General features: G+C 38.8%; 1 protein-coding gene across 4 annotated transcripts; it reads left to right on the top strand.

Moving 5' to 3' along the window:
* The first annotated feature begins 3,755 nt into the window (after positions 1–3,755).
* agpat2 (1-acylglycerol-3-phosphate O-acyltransferase 2 (lysophosphatidic acid acyltransferase, beta)) lies at positions 3,756–23,045 on the top strand. Of its 4 annotated transcripts, none has more exons than XR_006375614.1 (7): positions 3,756–4,177; positions 12,855–12,988; positions 16,914–17,089; positions 17,372–17,467; positions 18,541–18,656; positions 19,880–19,952; positions 20,083–20,125. XR_006375614.1 is itself a non-coding variant. In XM_044175376.1 (6 exons), the coding sequence occupies exons 1-6, from the start codon at positions 4,002–4,004 to the stop codon at positions 20,238–20,240; spliced, it is 813 nt and encodes a 270-aa protein (XP_044031311.1). In that variant the 5' UTR covers positions 3,758–4,001; the 3' UTR covers positions 20,241–23,045. The 4 variants fall into 4 exon arrangements, 1 of the variants encoding a protein (XP_044031311.1); XR_006375613.1 differs by lacking the exon at positions 18,541–18,656 and adding an exon at positions 20,870–23,045 and having other exon boundaries at positions 3,760–4,177; positions 20,083–20,527; XR_006375612.1 differs by lacking the exon at positions 18,541–18,656 and adding an exon at positions 20,843–23,045 and having other exon boundaries at positions 3,760–4,177; positions 20,083–20,527.
* The last annotated feature ends 912 nt before the right edge of the window (positions 23,046–23,957 follow it).

Raw genomic sequence — 23,957 nt, 5'->3', positions numbered from 1 at the left:
TTTGACTTCTAGAGGAAGGTTATTGCATGTCTGAAAGGTGAACCCAGTTAAATTATTTAAGTTTTATGGATCCACAATAAAAACACTGTTTTAAATGGAATATGTTTATCCTGCAATACCAATAAGTGTACCAGTACATTTAACAAATGCCGCCACAGAATAGAATTTACAGTGCTGAATTACGACCACCAGGGTTAAATATACCCCCACCCACAACCATACGTGCTGAAACCTCCAGTTAATTTGGCATTTAAATCAGATCACATATATCACACAATAAAAACATAATATCAGTTTGATGTAACCAACCACTCGATCATCCCTTATACTGTCCTTCACACGGGTTGGTCAGTATGACAGTGTTATCAATTGTAAAAGTGCATTACCAACATATTTTTGTACAGTGTATGCTTAAACTGCATGAGCATATTCATGTCATGTATTTTAGAAGTAGAATGATGGTGCTAAAGTAGGATATGATGGAGCAGCAGCAGCATTATTTCCAGTCTTTAAGAAAAGCCTTATGTTCATATTTTCTCCCACTGTCATCATTGGAATCCTGGATCTGAACAAAATATTGTCCACCTTTCTGTATTCCAGCCCATATTGACAAACCAACAAAGAAGCTTCTACATGATTTAAATGGGCATTAATCAAGAGCAATCTAGAAAACTTGTTTTGAGTCTGAGGTTTCTATTCTGGCAACACACAGACCACTGAATATTATCCTTTGCTTCCGTGCATTTTACATTTTTTATTTCATTACTGCCTCTGAACGAGTAGACTGAAGCCAAGTTTAAAGTCAGCCAATGATTAGGATCACTGCACATATTAAATCAGGATTAATGACTGATTGATCCTAATCTTCCAAATCATGTCAAGTAGATCTCTTCAACATGGCTGGAACTTCATAGTCAAGGCTGCTGGACAGTCAGATTACAGCCAAGGATTGGATTATCACTACTAATCCAATTACACATGTTGTGCTGTAATCGGCTGTCAAAATGGTGTCATTCTATGGATAACCCTGTGGAGAGAGTGGACCCACATAGGCGGGTCATTATACGAAAACGTGCCATTTCCCACTTTTAATGTTTGATTTTCAAAGTACTGTTTTGAAAATCTTTAAGCCCCTTTTTGGATGAAGTAGATCCTTACCTCTCAGGGAAATGTGCCGTGCCATCTCAGGCTATCTTATTTTTTATAATTTTTTCATATAACCAACATAAATGTGTGTGTTTGGTCAACCCTGTTACCGACATATTAATTACTTTTTGAAAAGGTTTTAAATACATATATAGAACAAATCTGATATACTGTGAAAGACAATCCCCCCATTGTTACATTAAGAGTGTTTGTGAATTGAGAATATTGAAAGTTTTATCTTTTTTTAGTGGATGAATATATTCATTTACAAATGACACTCTCCCAGCATCTTCTGTTTTAAGAAAAATGTATGGAAACAAAAATAAAACGCCTCAATTCAATTTTGAGTGGATTATTAGTCTCCCTTACTAAACATTTACAATTAGTTGGTTACATTTTTATTTTCATTTTTTAAATGATATTAGAATATTATACAAGTAACAGGGTTGACACATCAGTAACAGGGTTGACAACAGTTACTGTATTGGTTACAGTTATGGTTGTAATGGAGTCTTAATTGGACATTCATAAACCTTTAATTCAACATGACTAATTAGCATATTTTGTAGAATGCTCTATTGAGATATTTTAGCATAAAAATTATGAAAAATTATGATGATTCTGCGGATGTAAATGTAAATCAATTGTTTTATTAAAACATTAACATTAAAACATTAACATTACATTGCAATTAAATGACCAATTGAACATGTTTGGCCTTAACAGAATAAGCAAAAACCACTAACGATCACTTACTAAAGGCCACTATAAAGTATAAAAAACAAAATGCAGATCATAGATCAAGTGTGTTGTAACATGGAGGAAGTAAACTGGTGAAAAATCTTATGTCTAGAGAAATTGGGTTTCAAGATTAGACACATATCGACATTTCAGAGTGGCCATTTCCTGATTCTATCCTGAAGGTGAATGGTGATGCAGTGATTTCTTTTGTTAACCATTCCCGCCCAGTAGACAGTCGTTAGTCCTCAACTACGTCCACAACAACGTTTTAAGTACTGGCGCTCAGGACCGGAGCAAAAGGAAAAGCTAACTGTTGAACATGTTTGGCCTTAACAGAATAAACAAAAGTCAATGATCACTAATGATCACTTAATGTAACATTCCTGTCTGCCTACCCAACAAGTTTTGACCAGATGTCTTTCCGTATTTCTACGTGCCGTGCTTTCTGTGAAGGTTTAACAGTGTATCAACAAGAAATCTCTTCTGTTTTTTTACTTTGTTTAGCGTTATTGTCTGTTTTCTCCCAGTGGTGACCCGACTGACATCATCCCGGTCATAGAATGCTCTGATACTTGATTTTATATGTGTTGGAATGCGGAGCTTTTCTTTACGAGAGAAAGAAAGTGTATTTCCATCTAAAGTCTTCCACCTTCTTCTTGGAAGACCAATGGCACTCTGTCCATATTTCTGCATGCGGTACTTTTTCAGTCATTTAGAACTAAAGAAAACCCTTGGATGAGAGGCAATATCTTCAAATATGGAAGTACCAAGTCCAGTTGCCCTTGATTTAATCCTTCTTGGGTATACAACATGGGTAAGACACACAAAAAGCATACTTGCGTCAACCCTGTTACCCTGGAATGGTAACAGGGTTGACGGTAACAGGGTTGACGAAAAAGGTTATTGGCGGCCATTACTAGCCATGAGGTATAGGTAATGACACCACATTATGTGCCTTAATGAGAGGCTTAAATGTTGTTATATATGTAAATTTTTAAATATGTACAAATAACTTTTTAACGTATGCTTTTCTGGTAACAGGGCTGACACAATGAGCGTGTCCCTGTCTTTCAGACATTACATAAACTCAAAGAAAATTCATTAAAAAGAAGAGAACACTTCCTTGTCTTCTACCATCAACTTCATGAAAGGCAGATGATGTCACTTCCTGGAACTGATGCAACTTTTGGAAAAGTCCATTATCTTTAAAGAGGGGTTTTCATAAAAAGTAACAGGGTTGACGAGAACCTAGGGACCCGACTAAATTGTATTTTTTTTTTTATTTGACACATGTTAAGAATAAAATCCATTCATGACTAATGAACTGACACTTAAGGCTTTATAGAAGTATATGTTTTTTTATGATAGTTTGACTTTTTTGGCCTCGATAGCAAGTAGAAGTAGAAAAATCCTACAGAGGGACAGGCCATTTTCAACATTTCTGCAAGATGCTTTGCACAAAAATGTGATTAAAATCCTTTAAAAACAAAAGAAACAGAAATTAATTTATTCTTATATTTTGAGACATATTATGGAAACTAAATTATAAAATATTTTATTTGTTTCATGGTTTATTAAGATTTACAGAGCTTTTTTTTTCTGAGGGACACAAAATGGCACGTTTTCGTATAATGACCCAGGCCTATTATAGCAGACTGAAATTTGGATGTTTGGCCACATAAAACTCAATATCCTACAAGAGCTCTGATTGTGGGGGGAAATGATTGTACAGTAACTAATCCTTTGACACTTTTACTAATTTAATCTCATACAGGCTTTAAAATAAACATGCACCGACAGAATTGCTAGGCTGTTGCTTGTGACATCAGACCATACATCCATGCATCAGACATAGTGCTCCAGCACCCGGAAATAAAAAAAACACAACCGATGACGACTTGACTCCACCTCATGGTGCCATTTAGCAACAGATGAGCAACGTTACATTTTGGGCAGCCAGAGACAAGCATTGCCATCGCCGGGAGGAATACTTCTGACTGTGTAATGTTTGTCAGGGTCGCGCCCCTTGCACCGTAGCTGGGCAGTGTTTTAGCGGCTTCCTCATCAAAACCGCGCGTGTTATAGCTGACAGTGACTTTCTGTGGTGGATCGCTATGGATGTGCTGTGGATGATACCGCTGCTGCTGATACCAGTCCTGATGTGGACCAGCAGCACGTTTGTTTTTTATTTCAAAAAGTGCTTTTACGTCGCCTGGATGATGTGTTTGGCCCTGATTACGATTCCTCTGTGTATATTGAAAAGCGGAGGCAGAGACGTTGAAAACATGAGGTGAGTTTGTTTGCATAATAAATGTCGCTCGCAGCGACGTCTGTCAGCTAGCCAGCGTTAGCTTGCTAGCTGGCTTTCCAGCAGCAGCAGCCGTGGTTGATGTTAAACACTCAGATTACGCTCGCTAGCAACATTACCGGTCATATTGCAGCGAATGGTTATGTTAACATAACAGCGCTGTAACGCCAGGGAGCTTCTAGTCTACCAATTTGTCTGATATTGGAAAGGAAAACAAAACAAAAAATGAATACATACTTGATGCATTTTTAATCATGAACATGCTAACATTAGCCCCGCTGACACATTGGCAGTAGGAATTTGTTAACGTTAGCTGAAAACAAGAATGCTAGCATTAATATTTAACGTTACGTTCATGTTTAGCTGACCTAGTGCTTAGCGAAGTGCACCATGTTCTGACTGTTCCCGAGGGTAAAGCAATATTAAGTTAGCCTTAAATAACGGTAATTATCTTTATTATATTTTCTGCTCACATACCTTCCCCTCCAGGCACACGCCTGACACATAGCTTAAGCATGGCCTCTGGACATCACAGGGCTGTCATTGTTTCGCTTGTTCTGGCATCAGAGCTCCTTTTTTGATGAAACAATTTTGATAATGCATCTGAAATGAAGTGTAGCTATATCCACTGAGTTGTCAGTGTGAACGTTTAAGGTATGCTTCCTGTGCACTCTAAATATGCAGTCCAGCACAATAGCATGCAGTAAAGCCTATCTTTATGAAGCTTTTAATGTCAAGTTTTTGCTGAAAGTGCATAAATGAGGTGCTTCAATTCTTGAGGCCATAGATGGTGGTGGTGGTAGTGTGTTGAACATTATACTAAAAGGTGTTTCTCATATCTTATCCACCTCTGTTAACATACATGTTGGGGGCTGAATAGTAGAAACAACTTTAAATGCAATGCAGTCTAATACAGCACCACTCAGAACCTCTACAGCTCTCTAATGGTCAGTAACAAACTGTAGGTTCAGATATTGGCTCTGTAGAAATGACCCCTCAACCTTACCACTGGAGGAAATATGATATTTATACTGGACACACACACACACACATGCCGGGTCAACTGATACCTGTTATGACAGAAATGTAGTACGCCTTTAGTGTCAGTGTCCACTTTGTAGCATGGGGATTTTTGTTGTTGTGGTTAAACCTAGACGGTGAGGATGGATTGCTGGACACAAATGACTGCATTCCAGTAATTACCTTGAAAAGACAGATGCCAGATGGCAAGTTCTCCCCGATTAGAGTTGGGTTACTGAATAGTTATGAGGCCCATCCTCAATGCAACCTCACTTGGCCTTGATCTGACAGCAGCCCTCTTGGTTACAACAGCAGACCTTACTGCCTCGCTGCTCTAGGAATAACCGTTTTGCAGTCACGTTGGCTATGTTGGTGGTGTCATGTTGCACCAGCGTACCATTATGTCAGCTCAAAGGTTATCTTGACCAGTTGACTGTGACAACATGACAAACCTTGCACAGTGTGGACTCCAGGAAGATTAGCTGATTGCCATGGCATCAGCCAATGGGGATCCTTTAAATATACAAAAACACAGGGAGTGAATAGCGATGGATTTGGATGCATGTTTAACACACTAGCAGGCTCTGGCAGAAAGAGCTATGATTCATCATAGACAGAACAGTCATGTCACAGACATTTGCTGTCAGACGGATACACAAAGGCCTGAATTCTGGGGTTGAATACTTGCTTCACAGTTAACTTAGTTTACTGTGTTACATTCAAGTCCTCTATCGTGGACCAGAACAGACCTCCACAGTCAAAAGCATCCATAGAACTCATTTTACTGTTAATTAGAGCCTGAGCAGCGACTTCTGCGGAGGCCCTAGTGTAATGCAAGGAATTATTATTCTTTGTCAACCCCCAAATGAATTGCATTTTTGAGGGGTTAAAGGTGCTCAGAAACTCATGAAACTTTGCACACTTGTCAGAGGTGGCGAAAATCTAAATCTGATGTGGGTCTTGGGCATGTGGAAAAATGGCTCCATAGCGCCCCCTACAAGTTTTTTTTTTGTTGTTGTTTGTTTTAAAAAAGCAGCCCCCACCCCACGTTTCACCTACATGCACGAAATTTGGGTGGTACGTGTATCACCCCAAGACACAAAAAAGCTTCTTGGACCCATACCCTCAACCCAATATGAAGTCAGCCGTTTTGAATTTGTGCACTTTTAGGCTATTTTTTGCTATTTACAGGCTCCATACTTTAACTCCTCCTCCTCCTACAGATTTAATTGGCTCGACTTCAAAGTTTTCATTGAAGGGTGTTTCTGTGGTGTAGAATTTTGATATTTTGCGAAGAAACAGGAAGTGAAATTTCAGGATGTGGTCTACACTTGATATACTGGAACATGATGTATTATTAGTGGGTAATTGGTTCTCTAGTGCCACATAGCGGACACAGGAAGTGATATTGGGAAGGTATGTGGGAAGGTGCAGTGGCCCCGTTCATCCCTGCTTGCAGCTTTAATGTTGTGCTTGCATTTCCTGAAACACTCTTGTTGGTTTTCAATTTATTTTTAGTGTTTGTGCAGAATCTACAGACACACAGTTTTACCTGTCACATATGTGAATGGCTACTTTTGGCTACGGGTCCAACTTTAATTATCAGGCAGGCTCTCATGACAACAGATAAAGGGACAGAGGCTTAGCTTTCTCTCTTACCGTTACTTGAGCTCAGGTTCCATACTGTGTAATGGCTTTTAACATCCGTGGGAGACTACCAGTGTAGCTGTCTCTTTGACTAAGCAGTAATGTTGTCACTTAGATTGTTGAGTGACTGACCTTTAAAGCCTGCATAGTTTAAACTACTCATTTTCTTGTCCTTGACTTTCTGAATGAATTACTCCTCTGCTTTGTCATTCTGATCCTGTGACGATGTCCCTGTCTCGAACAACCCTCTGACCTTTAGCACCTGCATTAGCTTCGGCACTGGTATCTTTGTTTGTTCGTACAAAGGGATAACAGGTCAGGCTTGCCTTTTTATCTGTGAGCCACATTGTATTGAATTTATGCTGATAACAGATCAGATTTTTTAACGGCAGTTACGGTCTGAAGAGTATCTTTGGCACAAATAAGCACCGGCACACTGTTGTCATGACGCAGCAATTACTTTGTGATATTGAAGAAAAACAACGAAGAACCATGCATTGGTTAAAAATATTGATGTCAACACATTTTCAGCGTCTACGTCATCGATTACGTCAACTACTCATGGCAGCCCTAGAGCAGCCTTACAACTGCTGCAACACTGATTGCATAACCAGTTGCTTTTGCTCTAGACGTAGCGTGTTATCACTGCACTGTTGTGTCGAAAGATAACCCAAAGACTGTATTTCAGTTTAAAGGTCAAGGTTATCGGGGCGCCCTGTTAGCTCACCTAGTACGCCCCATGTACCAAGGCTGAGTCCTTACCATGCTGCATGTCACCCCCCCTCTTCCCCTATGACAACATCTTACTTCCTAGCCTAATTGCTAAATTATGTTCTTAGGACTCTAGTCAACACACCTTCAGCTATGTGCTCCATTGGGCATTGCAAACAAAAACCAATCAGACACATTTAAAAAAAAAAAAAAGAAAAAAGTTAACCATGTCATCTACTATATTTGAAGGGAAAATTAAGGCACGTGATTTTTTTTTTTTTTTTTAACCCAACCCAAAGTGTCTGTTTGAAACTTCCATTAAAATCTGTAAACTTACTCCCTGGTTCAACTTTTTTACCTGCTGTACTTACTGTATTATGATGAACAATTCTGGTACATACACCTTAGTATCATCTCTGTTAGCTCCGTTAGCTCTTAGTAGTAGTAGTAGTAGTAGTAGAAATTACAGTTTGAATTGTATTTGTTTATTTTCCATAATATTCCAAAACATTTTCACAAATTCAGAAACATCAAAACAAGACAAAAATATTATGTTTAAAAAAAAAAAAGTCATTTGTTCATTTGTGACAAATCAGACTCATGTGACCAAACAGTGGCATAAAAACTGCAAAGCCCTGCTCCCCTCATTTACAGCAGTTAAGCTGCCTTTCCAGAAGATGTCCAGTAAATCCTCAGTGAATGGGTAAAAAAAAAAATCAGCTCTGGCATCAGGGTGAAATTAAGGCTATTATAATGTACTAAGTGGCTTTGCTGTTTTCAATCCCATAATAGTGAGCGTAACCACAGAGAATTACCACAGTAAGAGCCTTGATCATTTAATTTCCTTTCCTTTGGAACAGAATATTGGAAATGATGATTGGAAATGTTTGATTACTGTATCCATTCACTGTTGCACACTGTCAATAAACATAGATCCCATTATTTCCAACATTTTGTTTGGGGGGTAGCAGCATGCATTGTGCACTAAAGCTGGAAGTTGTCTAATTTTTTTTACATGTTGGCTTTATTTAATTTACAGTTTATATGCATGTAACTTTCTAGGTATTTACCCGATGCTCTAACTTCAGATTAATGCAAGGTTGTGTTGAAGAAAAACTTGTACTGAAGAGATGTCCTCAATTGAATAAAAGAATAACTATGAGCCCCGGTTGTCGTTACATGAATATATGGATTTATTACAAAGAGATCTGTCGACAGAGAAGCATTGAGACAGCATGTACACATGGGCACAGCCGACGCAGTACTTAACTTTGCATGGAAATACGTTCAACTCTTATAGTGCAAAATCATCGTAATATATCATAAATTAGGAGACAACTGTGAAACTGATGTCTAACTCGTGTCTAACTATCAGAACAGGAGGAGGCCGGGACTTCTCTTCCATCTAATCTACAACCTCAGACAGGTGGCTCTTGTTGACCCAAAATAACACACAGCCTTAATCTCTCCCTTGTAAAAACCATTTGTTGGATCCAAGTACCATATATTCTATTGCACCCATAAACCCCTAAGTCATCTCAAATTTCTCCCATAGGTTGCAAGGCATGGGCCTCTAGATAACAAACAGAAAAGCAAAGTTTGACTGTAGACCCTAAATTACAAGGAGATTGTTAATTTTGAAATTTTTAAAATGAGATCATATTAGAACAACGAAAGGAGGAAGAAGTTTGAGAGGGGATATGATTCACTGATGAGGAAGGGACACGAGGTATTTTTTGACATGATCATTTCTCTGGCTGAGACAGAAGATGGGGAGTGACTCTGTTTTCCCTGAGAGGGAAGGTCATTCAACTTGGTGGTGTAACAGAAGCTTTGGTGTGTTGCACAGGAAAAATAGCTAGTTTGTCTTGCCTTTTTAAAATGCAAGTGCAGATGTGTGATCATTAAGACATTTCTATGGTAGCAGAGTGGAATTTTTTCTTGTGTGTTCTTGTTTTTAGTATTTATCATTTAATCACTTACAGACTCACTCAGTTTATTTGCATCCTTAATTAATATTTCATATTAATATATATTTGACAGTCAGTCTATAGAGAGACCAGAAACATGGGGAGAGAGAGGGGTATGACAACAAAGGTCCCCTGGCTGGGAGTCGAACCATGGACGTTGTGGTTATGTGGTATGTGCTATAATCATCAGGCTAACGGGGCGCCCCGAAAAGTAATTTTAAAAGAAAATTGTTATTCCAGGATCACTACAGTTCATTTTGTTTAGCTTTCTGATCTTAGAGAAATCCTACATCATGCCTTTCGAGCATCTCTACATTCTACAATTAGCTGCTGCTTAAGGAAATTCAGATATTAATTAGATGTAGATGGCAAACATCCTTTTTGTATGATCAACTGTTTTTGCTGTTTTATGTAAACGTAGCAAAAGTGAAACACGTTGAATTGAGACAACTGCCTTATCGAAAAACAACAAAATGTTGTCTGCAAAAAGTGATATGGAGTGAGTGAGTGGTGTTACTGAAAGTGATGTGGATGATGGTTTTGGTGAATTGTTTGTGAAAGAGGCTCTAATAATAAAATAAACAGGGAGGGGTTTAAGGGACAGCCCTGACTACAGGAACGAGATTTGCAGATATAATACCATTTCTGTATCATTGCAGAAGGATTATTACATAACAGTTGAATGTATTTGATGAAGTTGGGACCTAATTGAAAGCGTTTCAGGGTTTCTCATTCTAGTCTGTCAAAGGCCTTTTCTGCTTCCAGACTTAATACCGCACAGAGAGAGACGATGTCCTTTTGCAGCATAAATCACATGGAGCAGCTGACGCATGTTATCTGACGACAGTTGAGATTTTAGGAATACTGTCTGGTCACTGTGAACAAGCTTTGGTGTGTGGTTCAAGACTGTAATTGCTACAATTGGTCGGGTCCTTTTTATTAGGTTTGGGTATTACGGCAATTAAAGCTGTATTCAAATCATTGAAAAGGACCCTCTGTCGAAATATGAGTAAAGCATGGCTAAAATTATTGCCCTAATTAGTCCCAAAAGCTGAAGTAGAACTTGGGGGGGGATCCCATTCCATCCTGGCAACTTCCCTTTCTTCATATCAACTTATGCCTTACTCAATTAATTCAGAGTTATCTGTTTAGTTTATCAACATCTTCCTGGGCAAGTTTGGGAAGATTAATATTATTCAAATAGATTCATATTTTGCTTTGTCCAGGGATATTTCAGACTTATTGAGTTTAGAATAGAAGGAACAGAACACCAAATGTATTTATTTAGGGGTAGTCAGTATTTTTTGTTCAGAAGAAATTGACATGATATTAGAAAAATGTTCATTTTTGTTCATGTACGAGTTAAATTATGTGGCTCCAAGAGGGAAAAGAGATCAGTCCGAATCGAATGATGATCAGATAATGGCTAGAAATGGAGAGCTAAGTAGCTGATTGTTGTGTGGAATTGGCCTGGACATAAAGGCCAAGGCTCTTTTTCCAGCATTACACATCAACACCAGATTTCTGATAAATCTGAAATTGGCAGCCATACTCATTGTGTTTTGACGCTTTCAAAGTGTTACAGGGGCCAAAGAGAAAATATCAAGGATGTGTGAGTGTCTGGTGAAAAAGGATCCCATTTGATGGAAGTAAAAGCATGTGAACCTGCGTGATCAGATTGTGACATGGGCGTCACCCTGGAGCTGGTTGTTTAGAATAACATTGAAACTTCCAAGTCAGGGCAGAGTTCACCTTGGATATGTCTTAACAGAGTTCAGAACTGTTATCATCTTTGTCTCTACAAAGGTCGAGTTTTATAAGTGCCAAAAGATACACCCTGAACAGAAAGGGTATAAAGAGGAAATGGCAGTGTGGCAAAATGTGTTTTTATGTTTCATCAGGTTTAGGAATATTTAACTTAACACAGTTATCATTACGTAACTTGACATTAACATGAAATTAAATGACTGTATGTAATCTGAAAGTGTCAATCATTGTGCCACAGTTACAGAGAATAAACAAGTGTGTAACTCCACAGAGCTTTTTAGCCTCTATAAGCATATTGTTTTGGTTGTTCTGGTCCATGCAATTAACTGTAAGGTTGAGAGTCAGCTGTTCATGTCAACACCGTTTTCAGCAGCAGCACACAGCTATTGTCAGCAAACAAGCTCTGATAAATCCACCGTACACTACTCTCCTAGCTGCAAACAGCACAGAAAGTTAGCAACTGTCTGGTTGATATTTTTTTTTCAGGCATTGATTGAGACCTAAACAGAGCTAGAAAGGTGAATATTTGACTTAGATTTGCCCGATGGCTGGAAATACATCAAATTAATGCTAATGTTGCTTCATAACTGCTAAATGCAAGTAGGCAATTGTTTGCCTCCTTTTTTCAAGCAAAAATGACAAATATTCACTGGTTCCATCCTCTCAAATGTGAGGATTTTATGCTTTTCTTTGTCATAGCCCATAAGATAGGAAACTTAATATCTTTGGAATTTGAACTATTGGTTGAATAAAACAAGAAATTTGCCTTGAGGTGTTCAAATTATTAATGGCATTTTCACATTTGTGACATTTTTTTAGACAAAAAATAAATAGAGAAAATAATTTGCAGATAGATGAAACATTTTGTTAGTTTCAGCCCTAATGTCTAACATATTGTTTATAATTATTTTATTTTAGGTATTTGGAAAATAGTAAAAAGTGTTCAAAGCCTCTTTTTTGAATAGGCTATTTGGTAAAATAAAGTATGCATTTACCATTTACCCCCACTCAGCTGAAAGTGAGTGACTGAACAAGAAACCAAATTGTGCCTTGCCAATCCACTGCTGTGGAATGTCACCCCACTTTTTAAGAGCATAGATCCTGACAAATCAAAGTATTAATTAGAGTAAACTTTGATTTTTGTTTTTTTTTTTTTTTTTTTTTTTCCCTAGAGGCAGACAGGCAGATGGTAGGACATTCTTTCTCAAAGCTTATTGGACCGTTGTACCTACTACATGCAATTATTTAACCAACCAAGAAACAAGCGACGCTAATGGGGATGTTGTACATGGTTAATCTACCAGATCTCTTGTATTTTTAAGACGGTCAGGCCTATATTGTCTATTGTCTTGATTTAGGTCAAATTTTAAATAGCTGAGCTGGCATTCTTACCCCTAGTATTTAACAGGCTTTATACATTCCACTGTTACCTCCAACCTTTCAACATAGGGTTCTGGTTAAGAATATGCAGTCTACTGCACTCACATGACTGTGAACAGTAACCTATACTTATCCAGGAATGTAATTAACCTTTTTCCTCTCAGGATTATCCGCTTCATGGTTCGTCATGTGAAGTATTTCCTGGGTCTTCGATTTGAAGTGAGCGGTTGGGAGCATCTGCAGACACAGGGACCCTATGTCATCATCTCCAACCACCAGAGCTCCCTGGATGTTTTGGGTGGGTACAGTACTACTAATATGTATGAAGATAAATATTTTTGACATTGATTTCACTCTCAAAACGACCAGTGTAATTTTCCCTCTCGTCAGCTTGCAGAAAACTTACATTGCATGCAGTCCATACATATTTGGACAGTGATACATTTCTGAAATTAAACAATGACTATGGTGCTAAGTACTGACTTTCAGCTTTAATTTGAGGGTGTTAACATCTATATTCTGTTATCATTATCATGCTGCACTGTTCAAACACTGGAGGGACTAAGTATAAAAAGGCCATGATGCCCGGTATGTGTGAACCCTGAAATACCCTTGAAACTGAACACTTATCAGATGTTTAGATAGCTGCCAACATTGGAACTTGTTGTATTAAATGTTTTCCTGCATAATTAAAGTGAGGCTGAAACAATATTGAGACTGACTGAAATATTTTGTTGGTTCGTATTAATAATGATGCAGGATGGTTGTGCAAATGGCAGCTTTTCCTCAGCACTAGTTTTTGTTTTGTTTGTGTTTATCTCTCGTCTTCTTCGACTCAAATAAGATCAGATTTACCAGGGAAGAGGTGATGTACTTGCAGCAGTTCACCCTAAGCAGTTTGACACCAGATTTGACACACTCGGGGAGTTTTCTGGACATTTAAGTTGAAGGAGCAGCAGTCCTGGATGAAAGGAGTGTACTGTTGCGCTGGTTAAGCTCCAACGGGGGGGATTTCTGAATCCACTCCCAAGTATACACGTGGCAAATCTTGACTCCTTGGCCAATAAAATGGACAAGCTGCTTCTGCGCAATGGAACTAACAGGTATTATTCCGTCTCTGCTGCCCCGTGCTTCATTTCAGAGCTATCAGGGAAAACAAGGGGAGGGGTCCATAATTAAAGAAAGGCTCAGCAGAAGTTCAACCTTCAGTCTATTCATTACGATGAATGTACACAGCATCCGTCTGTGTCGAGTTCTGGCTGCGCTCCAGCTCAGTTGCAGCTATGTCACACTCGTTCCGTTGTCTGACAACATAAAAATATGTAAATGAGAACAACTGTATTGTAAATTCGGCTGCATTAAAACACAGTATTTGTGCTCACAGAGAGCAGGATGTCTGAGGAAGCTGCAACGGAGCCAGAATGTGATGCAGCTGGATTCTGTGTATTGGTCGTTAGTCACAGTCTGGTTTGGATCGGCCACCAAACAGTATAAGAACAGACTCAAACAATGAACAATCGGGACTGCTGAAGACAACATTGGTGCCACCCTGCCTACCCTCCAGGACTTAATACCTCTCCCACTTCAGTAAGGGAAAGTAAGCACAGACCTTGCACACCTGGGCCACAACTTATTTGACCAAAATGTTAATGCCTGTCATCCAAACTTCAAACTCCTCCGTATTCTTTCCTGGTTGTGGTAGCTAAGACAGATTGCAGTGTAGGTGAAACAATAGTCCTGCTAAAAGTTAGATAAATGTAAAAAAAAGATTAAAACGATTATGTCAGCTTTGTGCTGACAAAGGGTGTTTGACAAGATGGAGAATTAATTGCAGCAGAGTACTGTGTAACCACAGAAAGTATTTTAACATCATGTTTTGTAGTTTATTTGGCACAGACAATCATAGAATAACACATTGATCAATACATACACCAGTAAAAAATAAATACATCACTGGCCTCTGTCAGCACGTTCGTTTGCTTGTGGAAGAACAGTCCAGAGAGAGTCTATTTCTCAATTTGTCTTTTATTAAAGTATTGGAGGATCAAAACATATCTTGTACAACGATCTTTTCTATTTAGTAAACCACAGTCAGCAAGCTGTTAGTCTGTAGCCAACATCCTAGGAAAGAGTGCTCTTCTTAACATTATACAGGGTTTTATAATAGAAATGTGCAGTTATGACTGGTTGTAAAAAGAAAGGGGGGAGCCGTGGTTTAGACTTGGCTTTCCCTTGTTGGTGCACAGGCTGGTCCCAGCCTCTTGGCACACGATTCCACCCATCTTGAGGTGACAGCGCCCTAGGGGAGGAATCCTACATTTCCTCTGTTTGTAAGTTGCTAAAGTCTCTGCTTCGTTCCCCACAACTGCTGCTTCTCCTCTCATGGCTATTATAATACATACTGTCCTCAGTATATGATGTTCTTTCTGATGTCCCTGTTTCTTTGTATAAATGTAAGCCTGTTTGCAATCTTCGCTTAAGTTTTTGATTCTCACACCTCACAGGACCCACTCTGAATTAAAAGCTTGTTAGAAATTTACTAGATACCAATAAAAATCAGTGTAAACAGAAGAGCACGTTGTAGAAAGGTTTTGTTGTTTCATCTACTTGAACTTCTGATTCAGATTCTCCTGTTTGTCTAAGACTTTGCATATGCGGGTGTGTCTTATTTTACCATTTCCTCATTCTTTTTGGTGTTGAAGGCACTAGCTTAGCAGAGGTATGTTTTCTCTCCATCAGTGCTGGTGAGTGATGAGTGCAGGCTCGAGGCCAGGGTGAGAACTAGGCATCTAATTAGTGCTGAGAAAACTCAGCATGGGTCTGATTTGGCGTCCAAGTTGCCATGCCAACTGCTACACCCAGCCATTAATAGCTGCTCATCCTAGAGCTGATGTGATACGACCGTAAAGAACACCTCCATAGCTAGGGCTGGGTTTCAAGCACTCTTTCTGATGTAATTTTGGTTCTGTCTGCTCCATTTTACTCACCCTAATATAGACTCATCTACATGGTCTGCTGTTTGCTATCCTTTATTTCACACACTTTGACTTCCTTTCTTTAATAGTGTGTGTGTGTGTGTGGACTGCTCTATCTTCTGCACCATCTGTCTTTGCATGAAGGTAAATCAAACATGTCTGGTTTCATAATAATGTAAGCGCTGTTCATGGGGCTAACTCCCATCAATAAAGTGAAATGTCTTTACCATCATCACATGTATTACATCAGCAGACTTTATACCTGATGAAATCCAGGTTTTGATAAGCCCATAGAGAGATATGATGGAAAGGCCAAAACTCATCCCAAACTGAGCCCATGGAAGATGCATTTAGTCATTTGTTTTGCTACTGTATATGTTAGAGACTTCATTTAACACACCCCCTTATAGACAAGGTGTCTCAGTTGTTGACTGTTATGCATTTTACCAGGGCTAGTTTTTTTTTGTTTTTTTCCCCCCTTCAAATCTTCAGTGGAAAATACAAACAAATGATTACATAATTCAGGCTTGATGGCCAATGGTAAAGCAGTCAAACTGGATATTAGGATAGGGGCTACCTGATGACAATTTATCCAATGTCTTCTATTAAAATGTCTTATTTCTCAAACTTAAAGAGTAAAACTGCTTATGTGAACAAAAGTACAGGTTTTCTTATAATTCATCTTTTTGAGTTTTTAGTGCTTATGTTTGCTTTAGAAATGCCAAGTTATAATTTAAGTTTCAAAGTGAATCTCAACAAAGTTTAAAATGATAATTAAGATTTTCTATTCATACTTCGCTACCTGGATAGAAGATAAACTTTGGATGTAAAGGCAATCTCCAAAAAAGTGAATCCCACATGTTTTGTAGCACTATTTTTAGCCATATTTTAGTTAGTGTTCCTAGATTTGCAGTTTTTATTTAGGCATTATTCGAGTAACGTGAGAAATTTTGGATTATCTTCAATTACTAAGCACCTCAATGTCTATCCTTTGCTGCTACTTTGAATTCATATGCTATAAAACTAAGCTTATTCATTAGTTGAGTCTTATTTCTCATGCTCGTGGTCACATACTGTACTCATTCAGACATAAGTGACAGACATGACTTTATTTAAAATAATGTATTAACTTGGAGATAATGATTACAGCACATTTTAATTATGAAGTATTTGTGTCTCATTTATCGCACATTGTTAAAATAAAATACTGTGTACCGATGAGTAAGTTTCTTATCCTCTGTTTCTCAGGCCTGATGGAGATCTTACCAGACCGCTGCACCATGATTGCCAAGAAGGAGTTGATCTACGCTGGCACAGTAGGTCTCATTTGCTGGCTGGGCGGCATCGTCTTTATCAACCGCAAGAAGACAAGTGATGCCAAGAGTGTCATGACTGACGCTGCCAAAACCATGTTGGACGACCAGGTAATCTGAGTCTTGTCGACATAGGATACCGTTTTATCGGTGAATCTGAGTTTGAGTTACAGTCAAAAATGGTTTGTAGTGTTTACCTCCCTGAAGAACTAGTACTTCATGCTTTTGGTTTTTAAGGGTAGATTATTTGACTCTTTTCAGAAGTTTTTGGTGGGTTTTCTTTGTTTTTGTTTTTGCAATTTGTCACATTTCTGGTTTTTGACACCTTGGGGATGACATGGGATGATTAAATCACCGTTTTCCCTTTCAACCCTTGTCCTTTTATCTCCACAGATTCGTCTGTGGGTGTTCCCAGAGGGAACGCGAAACCAGAGAGGCGACCTGCTGCCCTTCAAAAAAGGGGCTTTCCACCTGGCAGTGCAGGCACAAGTGAGTACTTATTCTCTTATCTCCTTTAAAACTCACTCTCTTTTCGGGGTGTCTGTGTACTGAGTAGAGCAAGTGTAAGCTACCCTATTCATATCCTATGTATACATGTAAATTCAGTCAACATTTCACATACCGTAATGCACACCCTCATCTTGTTCATTCACTTAACCCTGCTGGCTCTGATGATACTGGCTGTGTTCCAGGAGACTTCTGCCAACGCTTGTCTCCTAAAAGAGTGAGGGGTAATGTTGCCAGCAATGTGCTGATTCTAGACACATGGGGGAGCTACCCACCATATATGGCACGAGGCAACATTATGATTTAACCATATCCAATATACAGATGATGGCATGCATAGACAGCACTGAATCAGCCAGAGTTATTAGCAAGGAATGCTTTGAAATGGTCAGAATAGTTTGGTTTGTTTACACATGAACACTTAAATTGTGATAGTTTGTATATTGTGTTTATGAGCTTTATCTCTGCATGCATGCAGGTGGGAGGTCTCTGTTCTTGAGTTGATGTTTCGTAGCACACACTCGGGTCAGGCAGGTGGAACTAATTAAAAAAACATTGTATGAATAAGATCTAGCCAGAAACCGCAACTTGGTTCACCCCAGGCAAAACTGTTGCAGTGTGTGTATGTGTTTATAGCTGTGAGCCCATTTTTTACTTGCTGCTAAAGATTAATATCAGTTTGGTTCAGATATGCACTGAGGCTGGGAGGCTACAAAAATAAAGCCCTGCTGCTCCTTGTTAACAAACACATTCATATTTTCTGTAAGCTCTACAGTTCAGAGCCTGCTTATATGTGCTTATGTTATAACAATAGTGTTTGGATGTTAATAGACATACTCGATTTGACATTGTGGTGTGTGTGTGTGTGTGTGTGTGTGTCTGTGTGAGGTGGCGGAATGACTTCATTTGAGGTCTGGAGAATACAATCTGTGTTTTGGTTTTCCCTGTTGGCTTTGCTTTACACTTCAGACAATTCCTGTGTGAACATAGACTATTTCTATCTCTCTGTGTTTGGTTCTGCTGAGTTATAGCACAGCCTTTCCATTTGTACCCAGCCGGCCAGATTGAGTGGAAGCAGGACAGCCCCCAGGGGGAGCCACGTTTGGCTCAGCCAGTCCTGTTGAAGGGCCACTCGTATGGGGCCGTTATTGTAGCAGAACTACTTACAAATGTGAGTGGAGGGTTGTGTAACTGTATCTCAATGCGTAATCAGATTTGTAAATGTGCAAGAGAATCTCTAAATGCGTACTGAGATTTGTGAATGTGTACAGGAATCTGCAAATGTGTATTCAGAATCGGTATGTGCATTTGTAGAGATTTGTAAATGTGTAAATAAATAAATAAATAAAAATAAAAAAATCTCCAAATCTGTATTCAGATTTGCAAGTGTATCGAGATTTCTAAATGCGTAGACAAATCTGTAAATGCGAACATAGATCTGTGAATGTGTATACAGATCTGTGAATGTGTACGTAGATCTGTAAATGTGTAGACACATTTTTAAATGCTTACATAGATCTGTAAATGGGTAGACACATTTTTAAATGCTTACATAGATCTGTAAATGCGTAGTCAAATCTGTAAATGCGTACATAGATCTGTAAATGTGTAGACAAATCTGTAACCACATACATCGATATTAAAGTATTAAGCTCCAAGAGCTGGAAATACAGACAAGTCGTCAGTTACAACACAGGCGGGCCTCTCAATTGGCTCTTTTTACACAGGACTTTTGCTACACTTCAGCTGTGGCAGAGATCTGCAAATGCCTGTGGCGATTTGCAAATATGTGTGGAGATTTGTGTGCCTGAGTAGCTATACAGCCTACATACCACCAGTTGGCAGTAGCACCCAGTGATTTTAAGCGTGACATTGCTGGGCTGGGTAATGGTTGTGGCTGCAGTTGTGCCGATGCAAGGCATACTACGATGGAATCTTAGAGGGAAATTTCTAGGTTAACTACGACTCCCACGGTGCACTTCGACATGAAACATCCGATCGCCGAGTTTAAAATTCTGTCACATGAGCCGGTAACTGTGGGCAAGAGCAGCAAAGCCGTGATCCACTCGGTGCCTCAAGAGAGCAGCCTTTATTGGCAGCAGTGGAGGAGATGGAAATCGCTAGTGTTGTGCTGATTTTTTTTTTTTTTTTTTTGTGTGTGTGTGTGTGTGTGAGTGAGTGAGACGTTGGTTCAGTCAAGCATTTCTGTCTGTTTTGTTTCTCATCTTTTGGCATGCTTAGGAGAAATAAAATGGACAAATGAAAAGTTTAGGAGTGAAATTACTTTAGATTTGTGTGCTTAACAGGAGAATTAAGAGTTGATGATAATATTTGGAATAGTGTGTTTGATCTTCACCTTAGGTCCTCTCTTGATTGCTTCCCCTTGTTTTTCAGGTACCCATCATACCCATCGTTTTCTCCTCCTACAGCAATTTCTACCTACGGAAAGAAAAACAGTTCAAATCAGGTAACTTGGCTCGATTTTCCTAATTTTTTCAGCTGAAAGCAGTCTATACAGTCTTGTGTGTGCCATCGGTATCTCTATGCAAAAAGCTACTTGATGAGACTTGTAACAGTGAAGTTTTGTGCCTCCGCAGGGACCATCAGATTGAAGATCCTTCCAAAGATTGAGACAAAGGGGATGACGTCAGAGGACATATCATCCCTCTCTGAGAAATCCTTCAACCTGATGCGCTCTGCCTTCCTGAACATCTCTGACTCCGTAACCCAGAGCAACGGGCCGTTGAGGCACTGAACATTTACCATACTCCCACCTCTTTATCTCCGATGTCCCTGTCTGAGACCCATTCCTCCCCCTGCCCTCCCCACTCTCCCCAGGTTGTCCCATTACCTGGCCAGGAAACAACATGACACAGGTCTCTTGTCATGAAATCTCTTCTTGTCTAGTTGACGCCTGGTCCAGTCCGCCTCTGGCCTGACCATACAGCACAGTCAGTCCCGACCCTCACTGTGTCTGCAGCAGCACCAGCAGCAGCGCTGCTCTGCACGCCGTGAGCGGAGTGACGGACGGCAAGCCGAACAGTATGGATGTGTGTTGTTCTTCATGCATGCCTTTAGGATGGCTCTGTCCACCTTCATCGTTGCTTTGTTCTTTGGCTTTGGAAGCCTGGCTTTGTTATTGTCTTACTTTATCACCATTTTGTACCTTTTTGTTTGGGGGGGGGCTTTTCCTCCCCTTTTTTCTCCGTCTGCCTTCTGTTCCTTGGTATTTTCTCTTTGCTGTTTTCAGTGGATATTCATGTGTTCCTCTCATGCTGCTTTTGTTTTAATTATCTTTGGACGCTTATGCACACACATATTCAAAGTACCCCATCTCCTTCCTTTCTTTCCTTTTAGAGTGTTCTCCCCCTTTCTGCATTCCAGGCTCTTGCCTAAAGACAAAAGGAGCGGGGTCTCCACGAGAGGTGGAGTGTGTGGAGGTGAGAGGTCGACACTGGGTGACCGTGGACTTCTTTAGTTCTGACGCTATGAATTCAACTCTATCCATATTGGCTCTTCAACTCAATGACCAATAGCTCCATGATGTCAGAAAGCAAGGAATTCAAGGTTACAAGATACAGTGTAAAACAATAGCACCCGTCTGTACTGATTAATGGACTTAAGTGGACTGATCAGTTTTCAATGTTGTGCATTGTTGGTGCATTCTTTCAGTTTGTCTCCAAAAGATTAGAAATAACCTGTGTGCAGCATTGAGCAGCAAGTGTCTTCTCGCTGTATTCTGTATTTTTGTTTTCTATTTATTTTTACATCGGTTCATCTTGTTTTTATGTGTTTTTTTGTTTGTTTTTTTTGTTTGTTTTTTAGAAGTGATCACACGTTTTTGCCCCTCGGACGGAACTCACAAGTGAACCTATTTTAAGATGTGTCAAAAAGGGGATTTCATATTGTGCAATGTCAAACTGTGTTAGTTCCAAAGTGCAAGCTACCTGCTGTGCCATGACAAAAGTCATTATTATTTTACTGGCCCGCTAAATCAGTCATCCACTGACTGATTTAATTTTACCAATGATATAATTTCCCTTTACCAATGATATAAGGTAGTTCTTGCTGTAGGAAAGAGGGTTAAACTTATATCAAGCATTTTTTGAGTTGATCTGATTTTATTTGTTCTGATTAACTTGAAGATTCTCTAATTACTGACAAACCTGGCATACTCAAGTCTACATCTCAGAAGGGTTTAAGGGTTGTCCCTGTTTTTTAATCACTATGAAAGTGAATAACATTGTTTTTGTTGTGATGTCCTGATTCAGTTATTACTTAACCTCACAGGAGAATATTAGATTATTTAAAAAGTTGTGGAAATTTTGGCCTTAAGTTTGATTGGTGGTTGTTGTTGCACATTGGCTTGTTTGGCTAGTTTGCTTATGATCAATTTATGTTTTGTAATATGTGCTGACAATGACTTATAACCATATAGAACTGACTGAACTGTTTTAGTTTACATCCAGGTCTTACATTTCACATTGCTCACTGCCTTTACACTGTTTGCAAAGACACATATTTCGCCGCTTTCGCTCATCAAACGCCATCTGAGAATGTATTTCAGCAGGATATTTGTGTACTACTAATTGCATCTTATTGTTTTATTTTTAGTTACTGTATTAAAGTGGGATGTTGTCTGGCATACACTTAGCATCAAATCTAGGAAATGTATTTATTTCACCATTAAATGTTAAATTTAGACTGACTTATTGAGCACACAAACCTGAAGAGATCATCTTGTGAATGGATTTATCAATACTTTGGTACTGAGTCTGTACACTGCTGGCTGAGTGCAGCAGTAGTTTTAGTGATACCTGCTGGGCTCTCGGCTTTAAGTACATGTGTGATGGTCAAGGTTTCATTGTTCATGTTTAATGCCAGTATGGAATTATATGCCCCTACTACAGTCATACTAATTGATCAAATTCTGTTTTTTAGTTTGAATATTGACTGTTTTCTTATCTGTAAGAGCCGATTTTACCTTTTGCAGCAAGTGGTTTGAATGTTATGAAGTACTCTACCAAATTTATTTCTTCCAAAATATGAACTATACCATAAAAACTTTGCTAATGGAGTGTTTAGTCCATTTATTTCCTGTTCAGTTCTCAGTTATTTTGTATACAAAAGTGTGAATTGTAAGCTTCGTATCATGAGCTTGACCTGGTGGCTAATAGGCTCTGCAAAAACCCTGCTGGTTGGTTTTGGGCAGTTGTTTACGAACTGTAAGATGTTGGAAAAGATTCAAAGTATTCTGAACCTTAATAAAGCACTTTTCATGCTGAGTTTGGGTGGAAAAATGAAGGACTTAAAGTTTTCTCTGATTTTCACCAAAGCTATTAAAGTGTAATTGGTGGTAGCTTTAGATGAACAGAGCTGACATCCTGCAGAGCCTTGTATGTGTGTGGTCCCTTATTGTATTTGTGTGTAAATATGCACACATGGTATAGACGCCCATTATGGCATCTGGTTAATATTGATGATGTAGTGTTCTTGATTTCTCCTATTCTGGGTAAACGTGAATGCCTTGCAAAAGAATAAAAATTTTTTTTTTTTCTTACGTGGTTGTGCACTAAAATGCCTGCTTTGCCTTCCTCCTGTGATTTATAGTACAGTGGTGGAAAGTAACTTAAGTACATTTTAGTGGTACTTGTACGCTACATTTTGTTCTGCATACGTCACTACATTTCAGAGAGAAATATTCTACTTTTTACTCCACTACATTTATTTGTAGTGTATTTTGTAGATGAACATTTTGTAGTGCAAACACTGCAAAAATCTTCATCTTACCAAGTAATTTGTGTCAATTGTTAAGTCCTAAAAGTCAAATTTTCTTAAAACAAGCGAAAAAAAGTGGCATTTTTTACAGCAGTGATCCCTTATTCTGTCATCTTTCAAGATTCTGACACTCATTTAGAAAACGTTCTTGAAACAAGTTGATTTCTGTAAAAAAAAACAAACAAAAAAAAAACGGGTTGAAATAATTAAGAAACAGTGTGATTATCATATAACACTGTTAAAATCAGCTCCACCATGATCAGCTAATATTAAAATGCTGCTTCCAAGTTAATGCATAGGTGATAAAAATTTAACATAATAAAGCTTTGAAAAAAGCTTTGAAAAGGGCCATTCTGCATAATGAGTACTTGTACTTTTGATATGTCTACACTTTTACTTAAAAAGGGACAGTTCACCCCAAAAATCAAAAATACATATATATATATATATTTTTCCTCTCACCTGTAGTGCTATTTATCCATCTAGATTGTTTTGGTGTGAGTTGTAGAGTTTTGGAGGTATCGGCCGTAAGGATGTCTACTTTTTTTTTTTATATAATGGAACTATATGGCATTCGGCTTGTGGTGACAGGTAAGAGGAAAAATATGTATTTTTGATTTTGGGGTGAACTGTCCCTTAACATTTTAAATGCAGGACTTTTACTTTTGATGGAGTATTTCAGAAAGATGAACCG

Source organism: Siniperca chuatsi, linkage group LG18, assembly GCF_020085105.1.
Source record: "Siniperca chuatsi isolate FFG_IHB_CAS linkage group LG18, ASM2008510v1, whole genome shotgun sequence".
NCBI classification, from domain to species: Eukaryota; Metazoa; Chordata; class Actinopteri; order Centrarchiformes; family Sinipercidae; genus Siniperca; species Siniperca chuatsi.
This window is presented reverse-complemented; position numbering and strand designations above follow the sequence as displayed.

What these genes read in the sequence shown, in the direction of transcription:
- agpat2 (XM_044175376.1), top strand. Translation starts at nt 4,002, where the DNA reads ATGGATGTGCTGTGGATGATACCGCTGCTGCTGATACCAGTCCTGATG. An exon ending in AGAGACGTTGAAAACATGAG is followed by an intron (nt 4,178 to 12,854) that starts GTGAGTTTGTTT and finishes TTTTCCTCTCAG; the next exon opens with GATTATCCGCTTCATGGTTC. An exon ending in ACCTGGCAGTGCAGGCACAA is followed by an intron (nt 17,468 to 19,879) that starts GTGAGTACTTAT and finishes CTTGTTTTTCAG; the next exon opens with GTACCCATCATACCCATCGT.